Source organism: Diadema setosum, chromosome 15 (genome assembly GCF_964275005.1).
Source record: "Diadema setosum chromosome 15, eeDiaSeto1, whole genome shotgun sequence".
Taxonomy (NCBI): Eukaryota; Metazoa; Echinodermata; class Echinoidea; order Diadematoida; family Diadematidae; genus Diadema; species Diadema setosum.
In genome coordinates, this window is record NC_092699.1 from 6,521,397 (window position 1) to 6,546,696 (window position 25,300).

The 25,300-nt window shown below is 37.3% G+C and overlaps 1 protein-coding gene across 1 annotated transcript in view; it reads right to left on the bottom strand.

The window, feature by feature from the left end:
* The window catches only part of LOC140239061 (uncharacterized), a 46,082-nt gene extending 28,714 nt beyond the window's left edge, over positions 1-17,368 (bottom strand). Inside the window, exons 1-2 of the mRNA XM_072318957.1 lie at positions 17,301-17,368; positions 5,502-5,564 (exon numbers count right to left, since the gene is read on the bottom strand). Coding sequence (XP_072175058.1) covers positions 5,502-5,564; positions 17,301-17,355 — 118 coding nt within the window. The 5' untranslated portion in view covers positions 17,356-17,368. The remainder of the gene's footprint in view (positions 1-5,501; positions 5,565-17,300) is intronic.
* Between the last annotated feature and the right edge of the window lie 7,932 nt (positions 17,369-25,300).

Consider the following 25,300-nt stretch of genomic DNA (forward strand, 5'->3'; position numbering starts at 1 on the left):
TCTATTGTTGTGTGAAAATCATTTGCTTCAGAACGGTCTCATATTCAAGTAATGTGCAGATTAATGCCCCGTCACTGACCAGGGACGCTTACCTGGAAACATTAAACTGCACATTACTTGAATATGAGACCATTCTGAAGCAAATAGTTTTCACACAACAATAGATATATATAATATACCCTTGAATGAATCCCATAAGGATTGGAACAATCATCTCCCAGCATTTCCACTGATTCCCACTGATCAGTTACTAGCCTTCCCCTTTAAAATACTCGGCTTCAAACAGGTAAAATGTACATACAGATACAATTTGTACATAGTAGCTCTTTTTGAAATTAAATTGGAAAGTTATACAGTTAACATATCAAATTACTTTGAAGAACTGTCTAACATGGTGGTTCATACTGTGGGGAGATCAATTATTCTAATCTCAAAAAAAGATCAATCTTGCTCCAATTATAAATTGCAGAACAAGTTTTCACGTGTCACGGTTTAAAACAAATGTTGTCTTACTTTTATTTTGCTTTGTGTGGTGTTGTGTTTTGGGGAGGGTTTAGATTATCTTATGATATATATGGGTCTGGATTCATAGCCTACAAGATATGTATTTCTCAGTGACCGTGACAGTGGTAGGCCTGCACATCAAAATTCTTTACAGACTTTGTTTTGCCTACTAATGCGGTCAAACGTGTATTGACACACATCACAGAACCATCCAAGGGCATGTTTTATTGGTGAGAGTCCACAGCAGAGAGACAACAGAACGAATCTGTCTGCGAGGGCTCCATTCAGATTTAAAAAATAAGCGTGACCATTAAAACATTGCAGGTTCATACTATCCGTCCTCTATATTGCATTTTCCTATAGCTTCCTTTTGGCATTGCAGTCAACTTTAAGATTTAAAGATAGGAAATGAGTTTGGGGAAAAGAGAGTCAGCTTGAAAGAAATAGACAAATATGTTTGCTATTATACTGTAAAAGGGGAAATTTTTGTGGTGTTGAAATTTTGGGGCATTTTGCGCAACCAGAAACTAGTGCGAAAATAAAAGCAGACAAATATTTTTGCTTGCCTTACATTGTATGTTCCAGTAGTTGATGTTTTGATTCTGCACAATTAAAAACACACGAAACTCTTCTAAATACCCTGCCAAGGGTGAAAAATTAGTCATGCAAAAATATCTACATTTACAGTATTGGGGGTTTCACCACAAGCAATTCCGCTTGAGATCACTTCATTATTTTTGGAGTGTGAAGTGGGATCACAAATTGCATGACAATGCCATATCATACACGAGCTGTTAATTCTGCTAGAAACTTACCCCTGATTGACAACTTGAGGTCACATTCTTTGTTTCTTCTCAGAGACAACGCTCCATGAAATTCTCTATATTTATGCACTATACAGATGACTGTTCAAATAGGGCTGTCAAAAGAGAACACAGCTTCTATACAACAAATCCAAAACTTATAATCTTTTACTGTGCCCACACCTGCTACTGTAAAATCAAAAATTTTGTTTGAATGAAACTGTTGTGAATTTTGGAAGGAGCCAAGATTCCCAAAAGTAGAATACATGTACACTCAAAAGTTTTGTGTACACAGTGCAAATGTAGTATACTCATAACTTTTTTTCAGAGTCAGCAATTCGTGAAAGTTTCATGCCATGTACAGTGTAATAGGCCGTCAGCTTCAATTCACAAAAGTTTCTAGTTTTAATAGCATAGTATGTGTTCTCTGCAAGGCATACTACTATGGGTGAGAGCCTAGTGGTCTGTGTCCAGAGATCTCTACTTTGATGGGGTTTTTTTTGTTATAGGGAATGGTAAATGAACTTGTAGTAAGTGTGTTGTTCACTAACGCTTGCAAGGCAAGTTCGTGAGAGTTTCAAACGATATATGAAGATGGACTCACTTTTGAATCTCAGTGAAAAATAAATAAATAAATTTTTTTAAAAAATGCATTTTCAAAACCCATCAATTCCATGAGTGCATATGAATGGACTGAGCTTGGGTGGGAAGTGATGGTTGTGTTTCATCCAACACAATGACTGAGACTGCGATGACTTTGAAAATTTGTGTCTTTCTAACGTTCTGAATTTTTTGCCAGAAAGTGTCAGATAACTCCCCACAACTCGGCAAAAACAGTTTGAATAAAAAGACCATGAATGTTCTACAACAAATTCTGAAGGTTTGTGATTTTTCCCCAAAATGCGTAGATCACAAACCAGTCACCAGTGCTTCCCCCTCCAAAAACAAACAAACAAACAAAAAAACACACACACACACACAAAAAGACTATGGCCATTAGGGCTCACACAAGCATGACAATTACATAACTGTTACTTTCAGACACATCCGGCACCTGTCTGGTGACTTCATACACCCTACAAAAAGCTACACTGAGCATCTGCACTACTCGCCTTAAAAAACCCCGCCTGCCAGTCATGAAAAAAAAAAAACAAACAAACTGAAAGCGTGAGAAGAAAAAGTTCCCTGTTGAAATCCAAAATATGTATGATTCATCCAAAGCACTCTGTCAATATATTAAAGTGTCGTTCCAGGGCAATCCTCGGGCTGGGTACACATACAGTGTACACATAACGCACGTTGGTGTCCCAGGGTATGACTTTAAGAGTGAAAACATACATGTAGTTTTGCACCATTTCATATTTGCTTGCAATAAACTGAAAGAGTCTACCAGGAAACTTACAATGTACTGGCTGACACGATTTGCCAGGATGATGAGTTGTTTTGGGGTATTTTGAGATCAAAAGTGTAGAATAATAACAGACAGTATACCAACTTTCCAGAAGGATCCAGGCTAAATCGGTCTCAGGGACTACTCGGCCCTATTTGAGACAATTTACATGCAGTTCATGATCGCCATATTTTTATACAAAAAAACACCACATGTAGGTAAATGTTCATTTTCTATGCATGCCAAAAAGGTTTTGGTGCGCGCGTTGTATCAACTCTGCCCATAACTGCGACCAGCCAGGGCACGAAGAGCTCCCATAGTACAAAAATGTACAATCCAGAGGGACAACTCGGCCCCGCCGTCAAAGCGAGGCGGAGTTGTCCCCGAGTCCGAGTTAGTCTGACCCCGATTGCATAAGTTCCGAGATTGTGACTCCGCCGAACATTTTTGGTTTAATATTTTGCATTTGCGTTGTTACACGACAAATATCTTGTTATTACAGTTTTATTCCACACATTTCTTAGGCATAAGTGTACATTTTGGAGAAAATCTGACAGTTCTCCAGGCGTACAAGAACTATGTTTTACCTTTAAATATCATTATGAAATTCCACAGTGTACTTTCATACACCATTATTACGCTAGTACCCGTGTACAAGTACTGTGTTTTGACTTGAAAGAATCTGTTCCAACTTGGGTTTGATGCTGACATCATTCACACTTACAATACGTGTGTAAAGTTCGGTAATTTTGCAGCTTGATTAGAAGAGAGTCAGCTCAGTATGAGTTTTATCTGTTGACACTGAAGCAAAAGCTCCAATTTCACAACTTCATATTTTGGTCTCAAGAGGGTACTTCAGCCTTTTTTAATAGCTTAATGCACTTTTGGAAATTCAGACAAGAATTGCCTGTATATTATTCCATACTAAAACAAAGCCTTGTTTAATGACACAAAAATGGAGTGAAAATTCTTGTCGTGACTTCATCACATGAATTGCAACAACTGTCTCAAGTTTGTATCTTGTACACCACAATTTCCTGTGATGTTGGTTTTGCAAATTGCCCTGGCATTCACAAAATTAGATAATAACTAGAAATGTCGCTATGGCGACTGATGCCTCCGCCATAATGCATGATTCTCCCAATAGGTGTACGGTACAATGTCTTCACAATGTGTTATGACAGTTTCACAAAACTGACAAAATATTGAAATGACAGGTTTGTCAGAAATATCTTGAATGTTCACTTTCCTTGAACTAGGTTTGCTATAATTGTCTAAGAGTACAGGTACCTGTATTTGGGGAATTGATAACTTTTACTTGACTTCTGACCTACCCTTTTATAAGTTTATGCATTGAGTAATTTTCAAGGTATGAAGAAAGAGTGTAATTACAGTATAATATATATATATATATATTTGCATTTAAACCTGACCTTTGACCCTTAACCTTTGACCTTTGACCTTCTGGCTGGAAATTTCTCAGAGAATCTCCATTAGGGAGGTATGTATATATCAAGTTTTAAAAATAATAATGTAAGCATTGCATATACTAGTATATGAGGGAAATAGTAAAATTTTGAGGAGTTGACCTTGACCTTTGACCCCCTGACTAGTGACCCATGACCCCTACATTCCCTAGAAAATCCCTACCAGTCAGTACATGTGTGATGTACCAAGTTCCATGAAGATACATTGAACCATTTGCAAGAAAAGTGAAATTGTAACATATTCACCTAACCTTTGACCTTTTGACCTTTGACCTTATGACATGAAACTCTCTCTGGAGAATCTTTTATGCAGTAGTACATGTCTACAATAAGTTTCAAGATAATACCTTCGGGCACTGCATGGATATGGGGGAAATAGCAACGTTTCTAGCATTTGACCTTGACCTTATGACCTTTGACCTCTTGCCAATGTCACTTAAATCTACTCAACTAATTGCCCCATCATACATCATCCTTGGACCAAGTTTGGTGAAAGCTGCTTCATCCAGTTTAGAGTTATCACGTAAACAGATAAATTTTATAATTTGACCTTGATCTTTGACCTTTGACCTCTGTCCAATTTCACTCAAAACCTAATCAAGTAATTGTCCCATCATACATCATCCTCAGACAAATTTTGGTGAAATTTGCTGAATCCAGTCTTGAGTTATCGCGTAAACAGATACAATTTAATGATTTGACCTTGACCTTTGACCTTTGACCTTTGGCCGATTTCACCCGAAATCTAATCAATCAATTGCCCCATCATACTTCATACTTGGACCAAGTCAATATTACTCAAGTTATCGCGTAAACGAATGCGGACGGACGTACGTACGGACAACCCGAAAACATAATGCCTACGGCACCACTTCGTGGCGGAGGCATAATAATGATAATAATAATGATAATAATGCACTATGCATATCTATTTCCTCCCATAACAAAAATGTAATGCTGAAATCACTGAACTTGCTCCTTGGATAGAGATAAATCTCTTGTTTTGTCACTGTGGTTCTCAATGATTAAACTCAACTAGTCACTAACAATGTTTCAGGTCCAGATTTGCAGCATGCTTTGCTTGTGAAATATTAATGTTGCGATTCAATATTCCTTTAACAGATCCAGGCAAGGCATACACTTTTCCTTCAAGAATGTGAACATTATGGCCCGAATTCACGAAGGTGGTACAATTGAAACCATGGTTTAAACCATGGTTTCAATTGTGCAACCTTCGTGAATTTGGTCCTATGAATTGGCATGGGTTATATTTGGTGCCTCTTTTAGGAGACAGTCTGAGAAAATGTCACCACTTACTTTCTTCGGACTGAAGCTGGTATGCGAGGGCGCCATCTTCGTATACGCTCCACTGCTTCGCAACTGCAGAGGAAAATAAGAAAGAACAATGGAAAAAGCGATGGATAATTCATGTAAGATCTGTACATGTCCTGGCATTTAGAAATAAACAAATGTAAATATAATACACATACAATTGTGCATTGTACATGCTTGAACAAATACAACAGTCAAACCTGCCTTAGCGGCCACCTGTCTACAGCGGCCACTGAAAAATCCCCCCCCCCCCCCCGAGAGAAAAGCCCTGTTAAAGACCCTGTGTATAGCGACCACCTGTCTAACGCGGCCAGCGGCCACAAATTTTGTTTCCCGCGGTAGATTTTAACCTGTCTATAGCGGCCAAAAACCCAATGGAGCCGTAGCCGAACCGAAATTCAACGTGTTTTCTGCTTTGTAGCCGTGCGGGCAACGTTCAGTGATCGCCACCGCTGCATTCATCTCTCATTCAGTCATAATAATGCACTAGTGTTAAGCTTTCTTCATGACAATACACATACTACTGTGCAACAATTCCATACACACTGGCATGGTTAATGCATGAAACACATGGTGTGTGCATACAGTACGTACACACATACATACCTGTGCATGTACAGTAAGGATTCAACAATGATACATGTACATGTAAGCAATGCACACTAAGTTGGATTACCTGTCTATAGCGGCCACCTGTCTATAACGGCCACCTTTTCCGTCTCCATTGGGTGGCCGCTATAGACAGGTTTGACTGTATCACTATAGTTTTTCAGTGACAACATATAGAACATGGTACATGGTATTTAAGACAAAAAATAAGGTAATAGATGAAGATGTTTTACAAATATTTATAGGTAATGTCAAAATCAAGCAGGTCAACAGAGTAAAATTTCTTGGTGTTACAATTGATGATGGATTAACATGGAAAGGTCATTTTGATGATATTTGTATCAAAATAAGTAGAATTGTTGGTGTCATAAATTATCTGAAACATATATTTCCTTTAAAAATCTTATTAACCATGTATCATACAATGATTTCCCCACATTTAACGTATTGTGCAATAATATGGGGTCATAGTTCTTTATATTTATTGAATCGTGTTTTGATGTTACAAAAGCGTGCAATAAGAATACTCTGTAATGTAGATCCGTTTGCACACACTGCAGTACTGTTTAAGAAATTGAAAATTTTGAAAATTGATCAAATTGTGCAATTACAAGTGGCTACATTTATGTTTTCATACTTTAAAGGTGTCTTACCTGTCACGTTCCATAATTCGTTTACCCCAAATAGTGCAATCCATGCCTACAACACTAGATATGCCAACGAGATATGTTTACCTTTTTACAGATATAAGTTCTCTAAGACTACAATTAGATACACTGGAGCAAAATGCTGGAATGAGTTGCCAACTTTTATTAAAGAGAGTCCAACACTGTCATCTTTTAAACGTAAATATAAAATGTTATTAATACAAAGTGCAATTGAGTAATTATTGTAATAATTTTGCCACTTTTTTTTTTTCTGTGATGTTTCTTTGTTGTTTTTGTTCCTTGATGTATATTTGATGGAAATTGCGTACTATTTATTGTTTGTAAGGGAATCGGCCTCGATAGGCTTCATACAGCCTTTACTGATCCCTCACGTGCTATGTTGATTGTATATTTTTCTCTTCTGTTTGATTGTGAACGTGATGTTTTCTTTTTAGCATGTGAAATAAATTTGAATTTGAATTTGAATTTGAATTTGAGCACTCACAAAAGATAACTTTCTTGTATCCAATTTTAATTGATGAGACCTCTGCCATTCCATTCAATATCTTATTTCATCAACTTTAATGATATTCAAAGTCAACTGGAATATGGTGCATATTCACGTAATGTGCAGTTTAATGTTTCCAGGTTAGCATGCCTGGTCAGTGACGGGGCATTAATCTGCACATTACTTGAATATGAGACCGTTCTGAAGCAAATAATTTTCACACAACAGTAGATATATAATGTACTCTTAAATGAATCCCACAAGAATTGGAACAATCATCCCTCAGCATTCCCACTGATTTCCATTGATCGGTGACTAGCCATTCCCTTTAAGGATATCCCTAATTTTTTCAATAAACTGTAAACGTAGAATCTATTGGAAAAACAGCTTTTAATGAGACTATTGTTTTACATTTTTGTATAATCTACAGATTAGTTAACATTGATTATGCAAATACTAATTGACTTTTTCATGTTGGTTAACTCTATCTCTAACTCGCATTTTAGAACTATTTTTGCAAATGTTAGCATGGGGCTTTAATGAACATTTTTTTTTTTTTTTTTTGTAACAGGAATTTACAGTCGTCCCACAAATTCTCTGTAAATGAAGAGGCTGAAATATTAGTCAGCCATGGTTAGGATGACACACAGAATGAGTCACCGTCTATCTAGGGTATTAAAAGTCCCTCCATGAATCCAAGTAACAATTTAGACCACCCTCTCGCCCTCCTTTTATGACAGCATTGCAGAGTACATATCCTGGCATTGAAGGCTATGACAGCAACCCTGGCTTTAATAATTGGATAAAAATGGAATTTTAATTTATGAGCAATCATCACGCCATGACATCACCACACCGTACAATGCTATTAACACATCCAGCAGTGTTCATCATAATAGGCACTACATTCGTGTACGTCATAACCTGCAAATATGCTTTTTATAACTCCATAATGACTTCAAAGTGAATTGTGTACATTGTATCTCAACCTTGATTGCAGTGTATGGTTTAGATGTCTGCAATATCTACATGTACAGGATGCTGTATATTCTTTTCAAGAGCCTGCCCTATCAGAGTTTCATACAGTCAGGTCTGGATTTGGACCCAGTAACAAAAACAAAACAAAATAAAACAAAACACAAATAATGATAATGACAATAATGATGATAATGATAATGATGATGATGATGATGACGATGAAGATGATGATGATGATGATAATGATGATGATGATGATAATAATAATGATAATAATAAATGTCAATAATGACATACACTGTAAAACAATTAAATGCCAATAAGCTGGAATGTCAAAGCACAGTGAATACAAAAAAAAAAAAGAAGAAGAAAAGATGAGTCGAGCGGTTTAAAATTCATAAGCAGGCCTATCTTGCAAATATGTCAAATGTTTAATCACACATCCAAAATTTTCACATAAAACCTGACTGATGAAGATCACTCCAACTGCAACTGTTTGATTTTATACTAAAAATGTACTTTATATTTAACTGCCTATTTCATTTTTGTCCTTTTTAATAAATGTGTTTACACCTTAAAGGGAAGATAAACCCCAAGAACAATGTGGATTGAGTGAAAGCAGCAACATTAGTAGAACACATCAGTGAAAGTTTGAAGAAAATCGGACAATCGATGCAAAAGTTATGAATTTTTAAAGTTTTGATGTTGGAACCGCTGGATGAGGAGACTACTAGAGGTTATGACGTATGAGTGGACAACAATACCAAGAAAATATAAAGAAAATTCTGCAAAAATCCATTTTTCATGAAAATTACAAATTCCATCAACTTGATATTGATATATGTTAAGGGTAGCAATTATTCCCCCTGCTTTCTGAAAGCGGTTGGTTCATTGTTTTTTCATAATTCTAGAAAAGTGAATTTTTGTTGAATTTCCTTTATATTTTCTTTGTATTATTGTCCACTCATACGTCATATCCTCTAGTAGTCTCCTCATCCAGCGGTTCCAACACCAAAACTTTAAAAATTCATAACTTTTGCATCGATTGTCCGATTTTCCTCAAACTTTCACTGATGTGTTCTACTAATGTTGCTGCTTTCACTCAATCCACATTGTTCTTTGGGTTTACCTTCCCTTTAATACTCCTTGTATACAGAATCATGGCAATACTGGTAAACATATAAATGTTGATGCTACACTAGAGAACAAAAATGAAACAAAATTTGTATACTGTGTATTAAAGTTCATGACTGGCAATCGCTTCTATCAGACTTACGGTATATAAACACACAAGTATTGGTGCTGAAATTAACAGCTGTGCTCGTGTTATGTTAATCTCCAATTCACCGCACAGACCTGATACAGACAGGAAGTTGTTCATTATCTCGGCTGCCAAGTGTTTCCGCAGTGCATTCCAGGGTACACAACTCAATTCATCATAGCAAATGGTATATCAGCAATATAGTGTGATATTATTTGGGTCAGCACATAACCTCTGGATCATATGCAAACACTTAATCAAGTGCATTTTACACTTGTATGTAAACAGTCTTATTGAAAGCATTATGTAATGTTGTTCACTTCACTTCGATTATTCATTACAATGTCTCATTATTACTTCCGCCAAGGGAGGAGGTTATGTTTTCGTTACCGTTGGTTTGTTCTTGTGCAAAATAACTCACACAGTAGTTAACAGATTTGGATGAAACTTGCAGGAAATGTTTAGAATAATACAAGCAAGAGATGATTACATTTTGATAGTGATCCGAGAATTTTGGGGGAATTTATGAAGGATTTTTTATATTTTGGCAGGTAGGGTCAATGAACTTGGGAGTTCAGGCTCCTTGTATTTGAGGTTTGCATGCGCGCACATAAGTGCGTGCTCTGGTTTCTGCTAGGGCGAGGCGCGCCGTGCAGCTGAGGGTTTATGACGTACAACGTAACAAAGGCTTCTATACTGGGAAATCGGGTGACTTTCAGCACACAATGCTATATTACGAATGGGTGGAAATCACTGATACATGTATCTCTATGGAAATACAACAAGATCAGTAGTGGAAACGAGCTGCATGCTTGGCGGAGGTCTGCGCTCTCAGAGTGCTTCTCTAGTAAGCATGATATTTCGCTATTGTTGCATACACTGTTAATTTCATAATGTATCGTTTATGCTACAGATTGTACTTTTCTTGCAAAAGAGAGGGATGTGTGTATTACAATGTAGGTTTTTTTGTCCCCCAAAATGAAGATAGATCTATCAATTAATTAAGCCCCGATTCACTAAACTCACTACTGGGTATATGAGTTTTATATTGCATAGGAGAACGTATGGTACCAGTACATGTAAATGGGCTAATGATATCATGGTCTCACACAAGTTGTCCACTGTTGAGAACACAGATCTTCCCTGCGGTTCCTTTCTTGAAAATACGAAATCAAGAAGAGGAGGTTGTGCAATTTGTATCAAAGATTAATATTGTTCATGTTGTCAACCCAGTAGTGACAACTCTTCTTTTTTTTTTTGGGGGGGGGGGGGAGGGGTTATAAATTTTATGCATTGTACAAGTTGCAGTTGCTACTTCATCAAACCAAACCACTATTGAATATATGCTCATGTTCTAAAAGGAAAGTTGTGATGATCATCACTAAAATCTAACTTCCATCATAGATGCATTACAGATGGGCCATCACTGTCCATAACCGAAAGACACTTTTAGCAAAATTCTGCAATTCTGAGGCTGTCGTAGAAGGAAGTTATACTGCTAAGGACTTGATCTCCAATTCCATCCAAATGATGCACGACAAAAGTGCAAGTTGCTATTAAAAGCTCTGTAAGCCCTCAAAGGTATTAGAAGCACTGAATGCACTGCAACCCACTGAACTACGTGAGTAATGCAAGTTGTTAACTGGCATTTGATGTTGTACATTGTACAAGGCTAAACTCACAGGGACTCTTGAGAACTATTATACCGGTAAGCAGGTGAGCTGTTCGGTGAACACCCTACACTGTAAAATTGGCGACAATGGTGGAACCGATCAAGCATGACTTGCCACAGCATAGAGTCAGCAACAAAATGGCTTTGCCTACTACCTAATTCATTTATTCATTTTTACTTTACTTTTTTTCCCCACAAGGATCTAATGCCTTACAGTGAAATACGTGTACATGTACTTCTATGCAGTATGATCTATGATTATTTTCTATGATCCCCTATACAAGTGTTCATGATTTTCTGGTTCATATTAGATGAATTCTATGTTTTGGGGGGGGGGGGGGGGGGGATAAATGTCACAAAGCAACAGACAGAGAGATACAGACCTTTTAATTGCACCGTACTAGTATGGGCCTACTTGCCGGGGCAACGGAATAATAATAATAATAATAATATCAATTTATAAAGCGCAAAACCTATAGACATATATTCTTCTGCGCTGCAAAAGCTTCTGATGTGCTTGATAATAACGAACAGTTAAAAGAAGAGATGTGTTTTGAGTCGTGATTTAAAGACTGCTACTGTTGGGGATTTCCGGACTTCTAGTGGTAGATCATTCCAGAGTTTGGGAGCTGCACAGGCAAATGCTCTGTCTCCCAATGTTACTTTTGTTTTACATGTTGGAATCTGTAAAAGAAGAGTGTCCTTAGAACTGCGCAAATTATGAGTATGTCGATGAGACTTAAACACTAATAATTCGGATATGTAACTGGGGGCTTGACCGATAAGTGACTTATACACAATCAACAAAATCTTAAACAATATTCGTTTACGAATCGGAAGCCAGTGTAAATCTTTCAGAAGAGGAGTAATCCTTGAAAACCTAGGTTTGTTACAAATAAGCCTTGCACAGGAGTTTTGGACTCGCTGCAGGCGCCCAACTTGAGAATCAGGGAGTCCATATAATAACTGCTGGGCCAGTAAAATGAACAGGTACTACACGTGTAGCCTGCTATCCATACGCATAATGCACAGCTTGACATATAGTGGTGGCCCTGTGGCCCTGGGGCCACTAAAAATTGATGTTTTGCCACCAAACTTGTCATACAGGCTGTCTTTCGGTGGCATAATTAGGCAACTAAGATTCAAAATGAAGTGTACTCTTTGCTTTTACTTGGGCCCACAATTTTTAATGCAAACATTCTATTGGCCCAAACATGTCACCAATGAAAAAAGTTAGTGTCAAGCCCTCAAAGGGTGTGTACAGTTCTGGTCGAGGTGAGGATTTAGATTTTAAACGTTTTGCGAGATATTCAGAAACCACTCTATGAGATGTCAAAGAGCATGCAGTTCTTTTTCTAAGGGGTATCAAAAGTTTATTCGATGAAAATCGGTTTTGAAATGGCTGAGATATCCAAAAACAAGGTGAAACAAAGAGGTCCTAATAAAGTTGTGGCATGTCACCTTTTATTATTAGCACTTTTTTGGATATCTCAGCCATTTAAAAACCAATTGTTATCAAATAAACGTTGAATCCTTCTTAAAACTACATGCTCTTTCATATTTCATAAGAGGCTTTTCATTATCTCACTTTAATAGGAATGTTCAAAACATGAATCCCCACCTCAACCAGTACTGTACAGTCCCTTTAATGTATAGACTCTGGCCCTTCCATTTTTTTTTAATAAATAAAAGATAAATGTAAACTGTGGACAAAACCTGTTGTAATGATCTACTGGTGGCAACACATCGTTTGTGGAAGGACTTTTATCTCCCACATGGTAGAATGAAGATTCTGGCAAAGAGTTCGACTTTGTAGTATTACTGGCAAGGATCTATTGACTTTTACTTGCCCAACGGCGAGTTTCAGTTTACCCCAGGCAAGCCGACATCATAAGAGTTCCAAGCACCCTGGGTATGCCCCTGTCCAAACACCTCACAGTCGTACAACAGTTCGACCTCCATTATCCGGATAAGCGAATTGGCCGGATATGGGAGACACAATGTTAATGTATCTGATAGCTGCCGTCCAAGCTGCCGTCCTAGTGCACTGGCAGCTACACTATGTAGGCAGGTAGCGTACCCCGCAACGGTGGTGTAATCTATGGTATGCCTGCGCAAAATTGTAGTCCTTTCTTCACAAAAATAAAGTATATCTTTAAATGTGAAAATCATACATGTTTTACCTCATTAGATATTGAGAAACCTATCATGCATATCTTATGAAATTAGTGAAATAGATCCATGAAAGTCACTGTTTTTTCTCAATTCTTGGATGAAAAAAAAAGTCCTTCACTGCGTGAACGCGTCCAGATAATAGAGATTTCCGGATAAAAGGAGGCCGGATAATCAAGGTCGAACTGTACAAATTTCAATCAATATACAAAGTGTGATAACCCCAGAAGTCACAGAAACAGATGATTTTGCTATTTCACCTGTAACATATATAAAAGGAGCTGGAATGAAAAAAAAAACAATTTTTACTTATATTGACGGCTGTTTCTTTGAGAAGTAATGCCATATTGACAAGACTTTTAGTCCATCTTACACAAGGTTCTGCCAATCATGGACGATGCCTCTCAGACCACAAGATACAATGTATGTTTGCTGAGTATTAACATTATGATGTACACTGTATGGCAACTGATTGACCAATTGCCCTGTAAAAGCTGTATAATACATCTACATAAATAGGCACCAAAATAATCAGTGTTTTATAGTAATGTGGGTGTATGTGTACATCCCTCTACAATGTAGGCAGTAGGCCAAAGTTTGACAATATTGTACCGTATGTATACAGCTTTGGCAAACTTGTACAGTATGGTAACTATACACAGCCCAGTCGCCGCTGTACATACGTAGCGCGACAAGGCTGTACCAACGAAGCTCCAAACACAAAGAGGGTCCAACGATCGCATGCGATCGGATTGAATTTTGATACTTTAGATCATTTTTTTTGTCACTTCAAACTCATCTGACGAACAAAATGATAATGAGACTTCATATCTATGCTATGAATATTGAAATTTAGATTTAATAACTTACCTAAAATGATGGTTATATGCAGCATGTGTGAACGGTTCACGAACGGTACATCGTCTTTCACGCCAGGCCATTTCCAATATCCGGGAGGTCACATGATCTGAATGCCCTTTCAAAAGGTCGCGCTGTCGACCGCGCTGCTACACCAACACTCAAGCAGCACATCGCACGCACGCAAAAGATTTCCGCAGAGATCAAGGCGCCATTTTGAATTCTGCAACGATGAACCCTGACGGTGTTAGGGAATCCGCCAGAAAGTATAATTTTTTGGTTCCACGGACTTATCACGAGGGCTCTCAATGGACTTACGAACCTTCTTTAATACAAGCATACACTTAAGGTGAGTAATGTTTGGTAACGTGTACATTGTTTATAAAGAACGTATGAATTTTCATAAGTTTTGTAGTTGTGTTGTGGTTCCCCACTTTGTAGGTGCCCGCTCGTTGGTCAGACGCTGTATTCGCGTAGCGTATTAACAGCGTCTGGTCGGGCTAACAGTATGGGTACTTTTCTTTATGAAGAAAAACCATCAGAAAAACTACAGTACCGTCATGTACACGTTGTTGGATTGTGTTCAGTAGTGCAGCAAATGAAAGATTCTCTGTAAATGAAATACCTTCATTCTATTCTTCAACATACAATGTAGCACAAACACAAACATCATGTCCAATGGTAAAGCGAAACACATTCCCAAAACTGTTGCATGTTTATGCATGAATAAACACTAATACAATGTACTGCACCACTGCAAATGAAACATGTCCATGTTTGATTCAGTGCAAAGCTAATTACTAGTACAAACTGTACACTCTGAGCCATGTACTTCTGGCTGACAGGTAAGAAAGTTCAATTTAGTTTATATTGATCATGAAGTTCAAGAAATGACATAACTCATTGTGCCACATCAAAACAATCAGGTACAATGTATCCGAAAACAGTATCAAAGCTACATCAAATTTCAACTGTGAAGTCCTGTTTCATGGACAAAATTTTAAGTGCTGAACTGTACAGTATCTAACAGCTCAATGGATGTCAATGCCTGGTACCAACCCTACTAGGACAGAAGAAGTGGACAAGTAATAATGGAGTGGGCACTACATGAGCAGCACTATGAAAACGAAACTGTAGACATTGTCAGTTTGAAGAATGACAGTCTAACAAATGTTACATTGAAAAAAAAAAGTAACAAATTTGTGTCACACACTACCAGACAAAGCAGAAATACTACATGTATATAGTGTAAAAAGGCATCAATAACACTGTACACAAATGTGCACTGCCCCATGACCCTGCTCTATCTGTGAGCAAAGTTGTGGTCTTATAACTTCTGTCTAAAAGCAGCACCCCTGTGAGTATAAAGTTCCTTGTCAAAGCTAGAGCTCTACATGTACCTCAGGCACAGCCAGCTCATGGAGTTGAACTGTAGACCCAATTAAAGGTACACTTTGTAAGGGATCAAGCCATGGTCTGATTACTTCCAATGGACAGCAACAATCCTCAATACAAAGTGGAAAATTGCCTTGTTATTCAAACAATAAACCATCAATGGAGGTATCACTTGATCTATGAGTCATTAACGATTCCGCCTACAACATGTACAGTACTGTAGGCTACTCGACAAAAGGCAGGCCAGTTTTGACACAATCTTAAAGACACTTGTTATGATTCAAGAACTGTCTCTCAGAGTCAGAGCAATATATCGTTACCTCACACCTGTTAGTGTTAGTGTCACCTTTCACGGTGAGGGGATTCCATGAAGCCAGACGTAGTCTCCGCAGATGAACACATGATATGGCATGATGACAAGATACAGACTGATCTCTCAGTCAAATAGTTTGCTAACAACTGAAATAGATCTACAAAAAAGTAGTATTTTATAGACATGTCATGACAAGAGCCATCAGTTTTGCTCTCTCTCTCAGACTCGGTCTAGAATTTCTACTTCTTATAGTTCTAGGTCTAGATACCTTGGTAGACATCTACTAACGTTAAAGCCAATAAAAAGTTTTGGTACCTCAAAAGTTTCCCTGAATTTCCGTGTTTCAGGTTAAAGTACCTTTCATATAACTTACACTGTGAGACTTACTCGCTCCAAAGTGCTCTCATTTCTTAGTAATCATGCAATTAACTGCGACCAGCAGCCCCATACGCATAGCGACCGTGGTCCAGCAGCCCCATACGCATAATAACGTAATGGGGCTTCGCATTGTAGCATTCAGGATCATGACAGATTGAGTATCGCGGGTAAATATCAACTTAAAATCCAAACAATTCTTCAATTTGAAGACTTACCAATTAAGTTGAAGTCTTGAAAACAGGCTTCGGGCAACGTTTGGTTCTGCCAATAGACTGAATGAACGAAAGTCTCCGTACTCTGCACTCAAGCATTGCCGCGCCGCCGCGCCTGGCGACACTCACGCCAGTAATCGCTCGCATTTCAGCATTCGCATGGGTCGTTTGACATCGCATTTAAATCCATGATTTTAGATATGATGCCTCGAACCGATTTTGCTCAAATTTCGTGAGTAACTAGGAAACTTGTGAAGCTTTATGGACATAATCAAGCGAATTGCCGCAGTCCTTTCATTTTCGCGTTGCATTGCAAAAAAGCGTGGAGACTCCTTATAAGGGGTGCCCCGGGGTTACTTATAAGGGGGACGGGGTTAACGGGGACGGGTTACTTATAAGGAGGGGCCCCCCTTGTGAGTGGGTTTCCCGAACTGAATTGTAATCCTATATGATTGCTGCTTGCGAGCAACATTAGCAAGAAAATAAGTAGAATTACTGCTATCCTTGTTTTGTACGACACTGTAACCATGGTAACCTTAGATAGATTCTACAATGTACTGGAGGGTCTGCCTGTCAAGAAAAAGCAGAGCTGTGGCATGTGGTGGTGCCCCTGTGCGTGCGTCACGGGCTTTTCTCCTATCCCATCCCCTCAGCTGTTGGACCAAATTAGCTGTGGCGTTCGCTCGTCATAACAACGCCCTACCGATCATCTACATTGACCGTTTTACGGCTCACTCGGGCTAGTTCATCTCTCCCATCCTACAAATTACCTAATTCGTACCTTCTTTTACACCTGGGTTGCTGGTTTCGACGATTTCTGCGTTTGGTGCCGCCATTTTCACGAGAAAAAAAAAGAAGCTATAAAGACTCTCAGCATCCAACGATCCTCTACATCATCACCCACCAAACGTAAACCAATTTGACACCACACTATGCGTACGTACAATAGACACACTATACACACGGCAAAATCGCCATTCAGAAAACGTTTTAGCTAGCGCTAGCTACGCCGCAGTGGTTTCAATCCGTGTCGTGACAGGCGCTCTTGTCCATGGTTTTGCCGCTAGATGGCGTTAGAGTAACTTTGATTCATTGGGATAATTGACATGTTTTGTTTGTAAACCACCAAAATGTCGCATAGTTGTGACATGACCAGTCAGTGATAAACGCCTACACCAAGCCATTTTCGGCCGAAGGACACCACCGAACAATCGAAGACGTAAACAGTAGTAACGACTCTGGATGACCGCGAAATTTTTATAAAACTACTAAGGGGTGACTCACGAGCGGGGATAGGCTGGGGATACTTTCGACTTCGAGAAGAGAGGCCATCTCAAGGACCAAAATAATGTGTGGTCGCCATTGTTCAAAGTAAGATCGAGAAAAAGACAAGAAAAAGAATAACCACTCTTGGTACAATTTGATTTTTGTTTGTTTGTTTCAAAAGAAACCGGTATGAATGAGGATTTTTCATCATTTCATTTAATGTTTGGTATTGATGAAGAAACAAAACATAAGACATGTATCAATTTTTTGTTTTTATGCTTAAAGTATTTCATGATGTGTGCAAATTTCAAGATCGCCATCCAGCTTTTGAGGCATTTCTTTTTTTTTTTTTGCAAAAAAAAAAAGAAAAAAATAATGAGAAGAGATTGCAGAAAAGAAAAAAAAATTACCGAACCATTTGAATAAATGGACAATCCAACTTAACCCTCCATAATAAAGCTCTTAAATTGTATCCCTGTTTCATGAGATGATTGTAACATTGATAAGTTTATATCCAATAAAAAGTTTTTAAAAAATAAAAAGAAATAAAAGGGACTCCTTTAGGTATTGGCACCTGTCGCCATGTAAACAACGAACTCACTCGGATGAGTATGATTTTGTTTTTACAAAGCAAAGAAGGGGTGGGAGGGAGAGAGATATGGGATTTCTTTTCTTGATTCAAAGGAAAATTAGTTCCACAAAGAAAGCATAATAATTCATGATGGCATTACTCAAGAAAGTCGTGAGTAAATTGATGAAAATAATATTCAAATCCCTATACAGCGGACGAGAACATGAAAACATTACACACTTGCTTAGTGAATTTGTTTTCATTTCTGATAGTGAAAGGTTATTTGCTGCCCTGTGGTAGACTATATAAACAAGTTAAAACGATGGTTTGTTATTTCTTCTCCAAGAGGGAAATAAATTATCTTGACAAAGCTGTCTTGCCATGTCTTTTCGCAACAGTGATGCATTTGTCTAACCAATCCTAACATCATTCAGATAAAATGTAAGACACCCCGACTGTATTGCTATTACAATAATAATACATTCTTCATCGGCATGCAAGCTTAGGTGGAGATTATAATGTACTTGCCACGTGAGGGCGCTATATACATAGTCTTCATAGTCCCCATTGGGTTATGAAAGGTATCGTTTGCGAAGGTGTAGCACGTCAAGACAGACAATACGATTCCCTGCCCCCCCCCCTATCAAAGTGTCCTCACTCTTAAGCTACTTGAACAATAGTAAGAATAGAGGTAAGAGATAAACAAGGAAACTAGGATTAAATTGTGTTCTTTTTCAACAATTTATGTAGAAAGGGAATAGGACACATTTTTTTTTCTAATAGACACTATGAAGCTTCATGATCCCAGAGCTATGAAAGTGTTTTATGAATAAAATATTATAGTTTGGTGCTGGCAGTGGGAATAAAAGCAAGTGAAAAATCAAATGCACAGGAAAATACATCAATTCTTATCAGCTTTAGATATTTAAGGTTGAATCTGCTGAAATAAAAGTAAATGAGTAAAATATTTGTACAATGATTTTGATAATGTCTTCAAATTATTTTCTTTTTATGTACCAACTGCAGTTTGACTGACCAAAAAAAAAGAAGATTTTCTTATGTTTGATGATGACTTTACTTTATTTTTTTTTTTGGAAAATGGTATCTATCTGTTTTTGCATTCAAACTTTTCAAGTAAAAAAAAAATGTTCTTATCAATTAACTACAGCAAACACTAATCCAGAAAAAAAAAATAATTTGAGTTAACTTTGAGATGGCCTCCATTACATTCCTCACCATAGTTCTTCATTCATAAAAGGAAGAAAAATGGGCATACAGCAAGCTGAGTCTGATTTGATTTAATCATTTCTGCATTTTTCACAAAATATATACATGTACAACATAAACAATTTTCCAATACTATTCACAATGTATCCAACACAAAATGAATATAGATATAGTTATACATAATGTATCAATAATGAAATATTGTATAGGTTAATCATAATCATACAAAAACAATTAAAAAATCATGGTATAATCATTCAATCGAATTAATACATACAAAATGCAGGAGACCGTCATCTTAAGCTGAAGCTTGAGTTTGATGGTGGCCTCTGGAAAAGCATATAGCTTATACTTCTTTACAAATCATTTAATACATATTGTGTAACCGAATAGGGTAGCTACTATGCATCAGTGCAAAGGTGAGTAAGGGTGCAAGTGCATATGTGCAGTTTTGTTGTTTTATTTTTGTTAATGCTATCTAAGAAAATGATACACATAATGTTTATGCATGCATATTATGCATGGACACAAGTCATGTAATATAACATTGTGGTGGAAAGAATAAAGTATATCGTGGCAATTATAGCTGTGTCCACACACTATGTTATATTAGACATGGGACCCTTCAGGTTTCAATCCAGGACTAATTTATGAATAAATTTCAAATCAAAGTAATGGAACGCATCAGAAAATAAAAACAATCCAATAGAGAAAAGCAGGAGACTGTCAAACATGGTTAACTGTCACGGAATAACAAAGAGAATCAGCAATCACCCTACATTATACGACGGTAATAGATGTCGTTTCATATTTGCCTTGACTGAAAATTGACTAGAAAATATTTTGATACAATTAGGAAGACTATTCCACAAGTCAAGCCCATAATGTCATATACATTTATGTTCTACTAACAATTTTGGATTTGTAAGATGAAAATTTCTGGCATTGCGATTTGGATATGAATGAATACTGTTAAGGAATACTGTAAAGGAAGTTGTTTATCAATATATTCAAACATACAAAACTGCGACTTGAAAAACATTATTACTTTGATAATGTAACCTTTACATTTTTCTAATTTGTAATTCTTAAAAAAAAATCCTTGCAATAAAGTAGGCAAATTATATATAATTTTAGAATTAGCATCTGGTGAATTTATATATCTGTCAAAATGCAAACAATCAGTTTCCCCGACATTATATGGCTTTCATGATGATGTATTATGATTTATGTGATTTTTGTGCTTTCTACCATCAAATACATTAATGAAATTAGATGATGTGATGATAAGATATTATTGATGATGATGATGATGATGATTATGATCATGATAATGGCTATGATTATTATCACTGTTTCATCATCATTATCATTATAATGGTAACAATGATGATGATATTGGAATGACTAAATCCATATTATTCAAAATATTCTGGTGCGTTTTCTATGTACTTGGCTGGTTGTGTTATAATCATTCTCCCATTTGAGTGGTTTGGATCATGATTTCTAGGATATTTTCCAAATGTCTAACATCTTTTACATTGCTCATTTCTACATTCTCCTCCTTTTTCTATACTTTATATTGTGTATAGGCCTATGATATCCAAATGTGCGTAGTGAGATGTTATACTTGCATTACTCATTAAACAAAAACCCTGATAAAGGAACAAGCTGATAAAAATGGGATGTTTTTCTAAATTTTATGAAGGATTTCATAGATGAAAGAAGAAGTGTAAACACTCAATAGTCTTTGTCGTATGCAGTGAAAAAAAAAAGGGACGAAAATGTGAGTCAACGTAATTATTTACCGAAGTGCTTGTTTTTATCGCTATTATTTACACTGCACGGCTTCCCAGCGGGTCCGCAATCAATATCTCATTAATATTAAAGGGAAGATAAACCCCAAGAGCAATGTGGATTGAGTGAAAGCAGCAACATTAGTAGAACACATCAGTGAAAGTTTGAAGAAAATCGGACAATCGATGCAAAAGTTATGAATTTTTAAAGTTTTGGTGTTGGAACCGCTGGACGAGGAGACTACTAGAGGTTATGACGTATGAGTGGACAACAATACCAAGAAAATATAAAGAAAATTTTACAAAAATCCATTTTTCATGAAAATTACAAATTCCATCAACTTAATATTGACATATGTTAGGGGTAGCAATTATTCCTCCTGCTTTCTGAAAGAGGTTGGTCCATTGCTCTTTCATAATTCTAGAAAAGTGAATTTTTGTTGAATTTCCTTTATATTTTCTTTGTATTGTTGTCCACTCATACGTCATATCCTCTAGTAGTCTCCTCATCCAGCGGTTTCAACACCAAAACTTTAAAAATTCATAACTTTTGCATCGATTGTCCGATTTTCCTCAAACTTTCACTGATGTGTTCTACTAATGTTGCTGCTTTCACTCAATCCACATTGCTTTTTGGGTTTACCTTCCCTTTAAATACTTTTAAGAACGTCGACGTTGTTGGACGATCGTGATTGGTCTATTGTGTCAAGAAGTTTGCCAGCTGGCTGATTTGCATAAGATATGCACCAATCGGCGCCCGAGAACAAAGAAACACAAAAATGTGGTTCTCGAGCTCTCCCCAACCAGCGAGGCGTGACCCCTGACCTAAAATTACACCTTTTTCGGTCCTGCGGTCGCGATTTGAGTCATCAAATGCCGTATTTTACACTGCAGCCATATTCTGAACTCTGCATGAACTGGCCATTGTGTTTGGAGAACGATCACCAAACTGCGCTGTGACCTGAAGGTATTCTTGGCCTAAAATTCATCTGTTTGTACCATTATTTCGTGAGTATATCGCCGGGTTCTTTGTTACGATCCAAGGCCAGGGAGCGTTGTGCTGAAGGGTTTTAGCTCGAACACGACAGGCCCATGTACGGGCAAAATACTCGTACCGGCAGCTATGTACGCGTGCCTGTCATACTAGCTCAGTAGCTGCCATATCGCTGGCGAAAGTAATGATCTGATCAACGGGTACGGGTAGCAATATTGAACGATAGATACTAGACTTTGTACTCTCATTTGGTAACTCCGCTTCTAAAGACATAACATTTTATTGATAACAGGCAAATTTGCCGAAAATAGATTGACCATCAACCATACCATACGGCTACACTGACGCCGAAGTGATGGCCATGCTCATGCTATTTAAAACGTGGCATCGCCAATGAACTACTTCTGTACATTATTCTACACGCTACCTTGTTTGTCTTTGACCATACAATTGTACATTTCAAAGGCAATGCATCGATAATGGCTTAGAACTGTGATAATACTAATGACTTTGCCTGTTAATGGCAAAGTTTCATTTTGGTGCATTGATTAGTGCTGGATCCCGTCATTATGCTGGTTTGTTAATTCAGTAATTTAATACATTACCTTCATACTGGAATCATAGTAACTGTAGAAGTCTATCTAGATCGCTAGGCAAGTCTAATATTTGTTTGTTTATCATGTAATACCCACTCAAATGTTTGGTTCTAGCTATTGTGATTTTGTCTTCCCATTTTCTTTTAAATGAGATTAAAAAGATTTCTGTCACAGCGTGGGAATCGGTGAGACACTTCTTCAAATTCAAGGAGTTTCGGAAGCAAGCTTTGGCAGTGATATCAAGGAAAAACATCAAAAAGGAACTAACTAAGGAAAAGGAAACTTGAACTCTTGAACTCAGAATATCTGAAAACATCTGGCTGCTGCTATGAAAATCATCACAATTGTATACTTCTCTGTGACCTTCAACCATTTAGTGCTCGTAATAATATGCTTGTGTGGTTGTAGGCCTATACTGATTCATGACATTAGATCTAACTGTTAGTAATAAGTTACAGCCACTCTTCTTTTTAAAGGACAAGTCCACCTTCATAGACATGTGGATTTAGTGAATGCAGCATATTAGTAGAACACATCAGTGAGAGTTTGAGGAAAATCGGACATTCCGTTGAAAAGTTATGAATTTTTGAAGTTTGTGCTCAGTCACTGCTGGATGAGAAGACTACTATAGCTGATGATGTCACATGTGTACAACGATATAAAGAAAATATAAAGAAAATTCAACATATTTTCACTTTTCTCACATAATAAGAGAATGCTTGACTTCCCTCTTTCAGAAGGCAGGGGGAATAATATTACCCTTAACATACACTTGTACGTCAGTGACAAGTCGAGGAAATGTGCACTTTTTTCAAAAAGTAACATTTTGTGAAATTTTCTTTATATTTTCCTTATACTGTTGTACGCATGTGACATCATCAGCTGTAGTAGTCTTCTCATCCAGCAGTGACTGAGCAGACACTTCAAAAATTCATAACTTTTGAATGGATTGTCCGATTTCCCCCAAACTTTCACTGATGTGTTCTACTAATATTGCTGTCACTCAATCCACATGTCTATGAAGGTCGACCTGTCCTTTAAAGATAACGGTACATAAACAGAAAACTTGCCGTTCTTTTTAGGTATTTGTGTGTAGCCCTCTGCACCCATTATTTGCTTCATAAATCTGTATTCACGTTTGTGTAGCTGGAAAAAAGCAATTATGCACAAAGTATCTCAGGATTCCCAGTCCTGGCCTAATCTATTGCAAGCCAAGTGAGAATGCGATGCATGACTCCACACATCTTATGGTCAGAAAGATACACTGTACGTATACGGTCCGTCATTGCATGGTACTGGTTAAAAATCTATGCCCTCTACTGACCTTTTGAATTTTAGTTGAGAAGAGCCCTCAAAATTTATAAACGGGCTAAAGAATCCTGTTTTGAGGAAAGTACTATACTTCATACACATTATAATCTGAGATTTGCTCTTGGTTGGGAACATAGGGAGATATACCCTATATTTATACAGCACCCCTGCGTACAGGCTAAAGAAGGAAAAAATTATAAAGCATTTTGTTATAAGTAGATTAAATAATGTTTGATTAAAAAAAAAGTCATATTAGCTTGTCTCCTTGTCAGATATTATGGTGAATTCTTTAAACACTTTTCAGGAGCATGAGGGTGATGTGGAGTCTTAGCAAAAAAAAGAAGATAATAATAATAATGTAGATTTTGATGCAAATGACTGTATCCTGACTGTTGTCACTCATTTCATTTGATATCTCTGCTTTGACCCCACCATCATGCCGAAATAAGAACAGTGAGCACCCGATTGAGTGGAGTTTGTCTACTTGTGATAATCTGGGCATAAAAGTGCACTGCGGTTTAGCTGCCCACTAATTTAGATTACTTTGAGTCCAGTTAAACAGCCCTCAATTGTGTTAGCCCAGTCATTAATTCTCTTCAATTCCAGGCGGCGAGTGTGTGCTATCAGGGCCTTAAGTGCCAGCCAATATTGACTTCGCTGTGATTTAGCAATTGTCCAGTGAGACTAGACACTCTTTGTAGAAGGGCAAAGATGACAATCATGTAGCAGTTTGGACTCCAGCAGTAAACCTTAAAGGACAAGTTCACCTTTATAAGCATAAGGATTGAGAGAATGCAGCAATATTAGTAGAACACATCAGTGAAAGTTTGGGGAAAATAAGACAATCGATGCAAAAGTTATGAATTTTTTAAATTTTTGTTTTGGAACTGCTGGATGAGGAGACTACTACAGCTTGTGATGTCATATGCGTACAACAGTATAAAGAAAATGTAAAGAAAATTCAACATGTTTTCATTTTTGTCGCATAATAAAAGAGCACTTGACTTGCCTCTTTCCAAA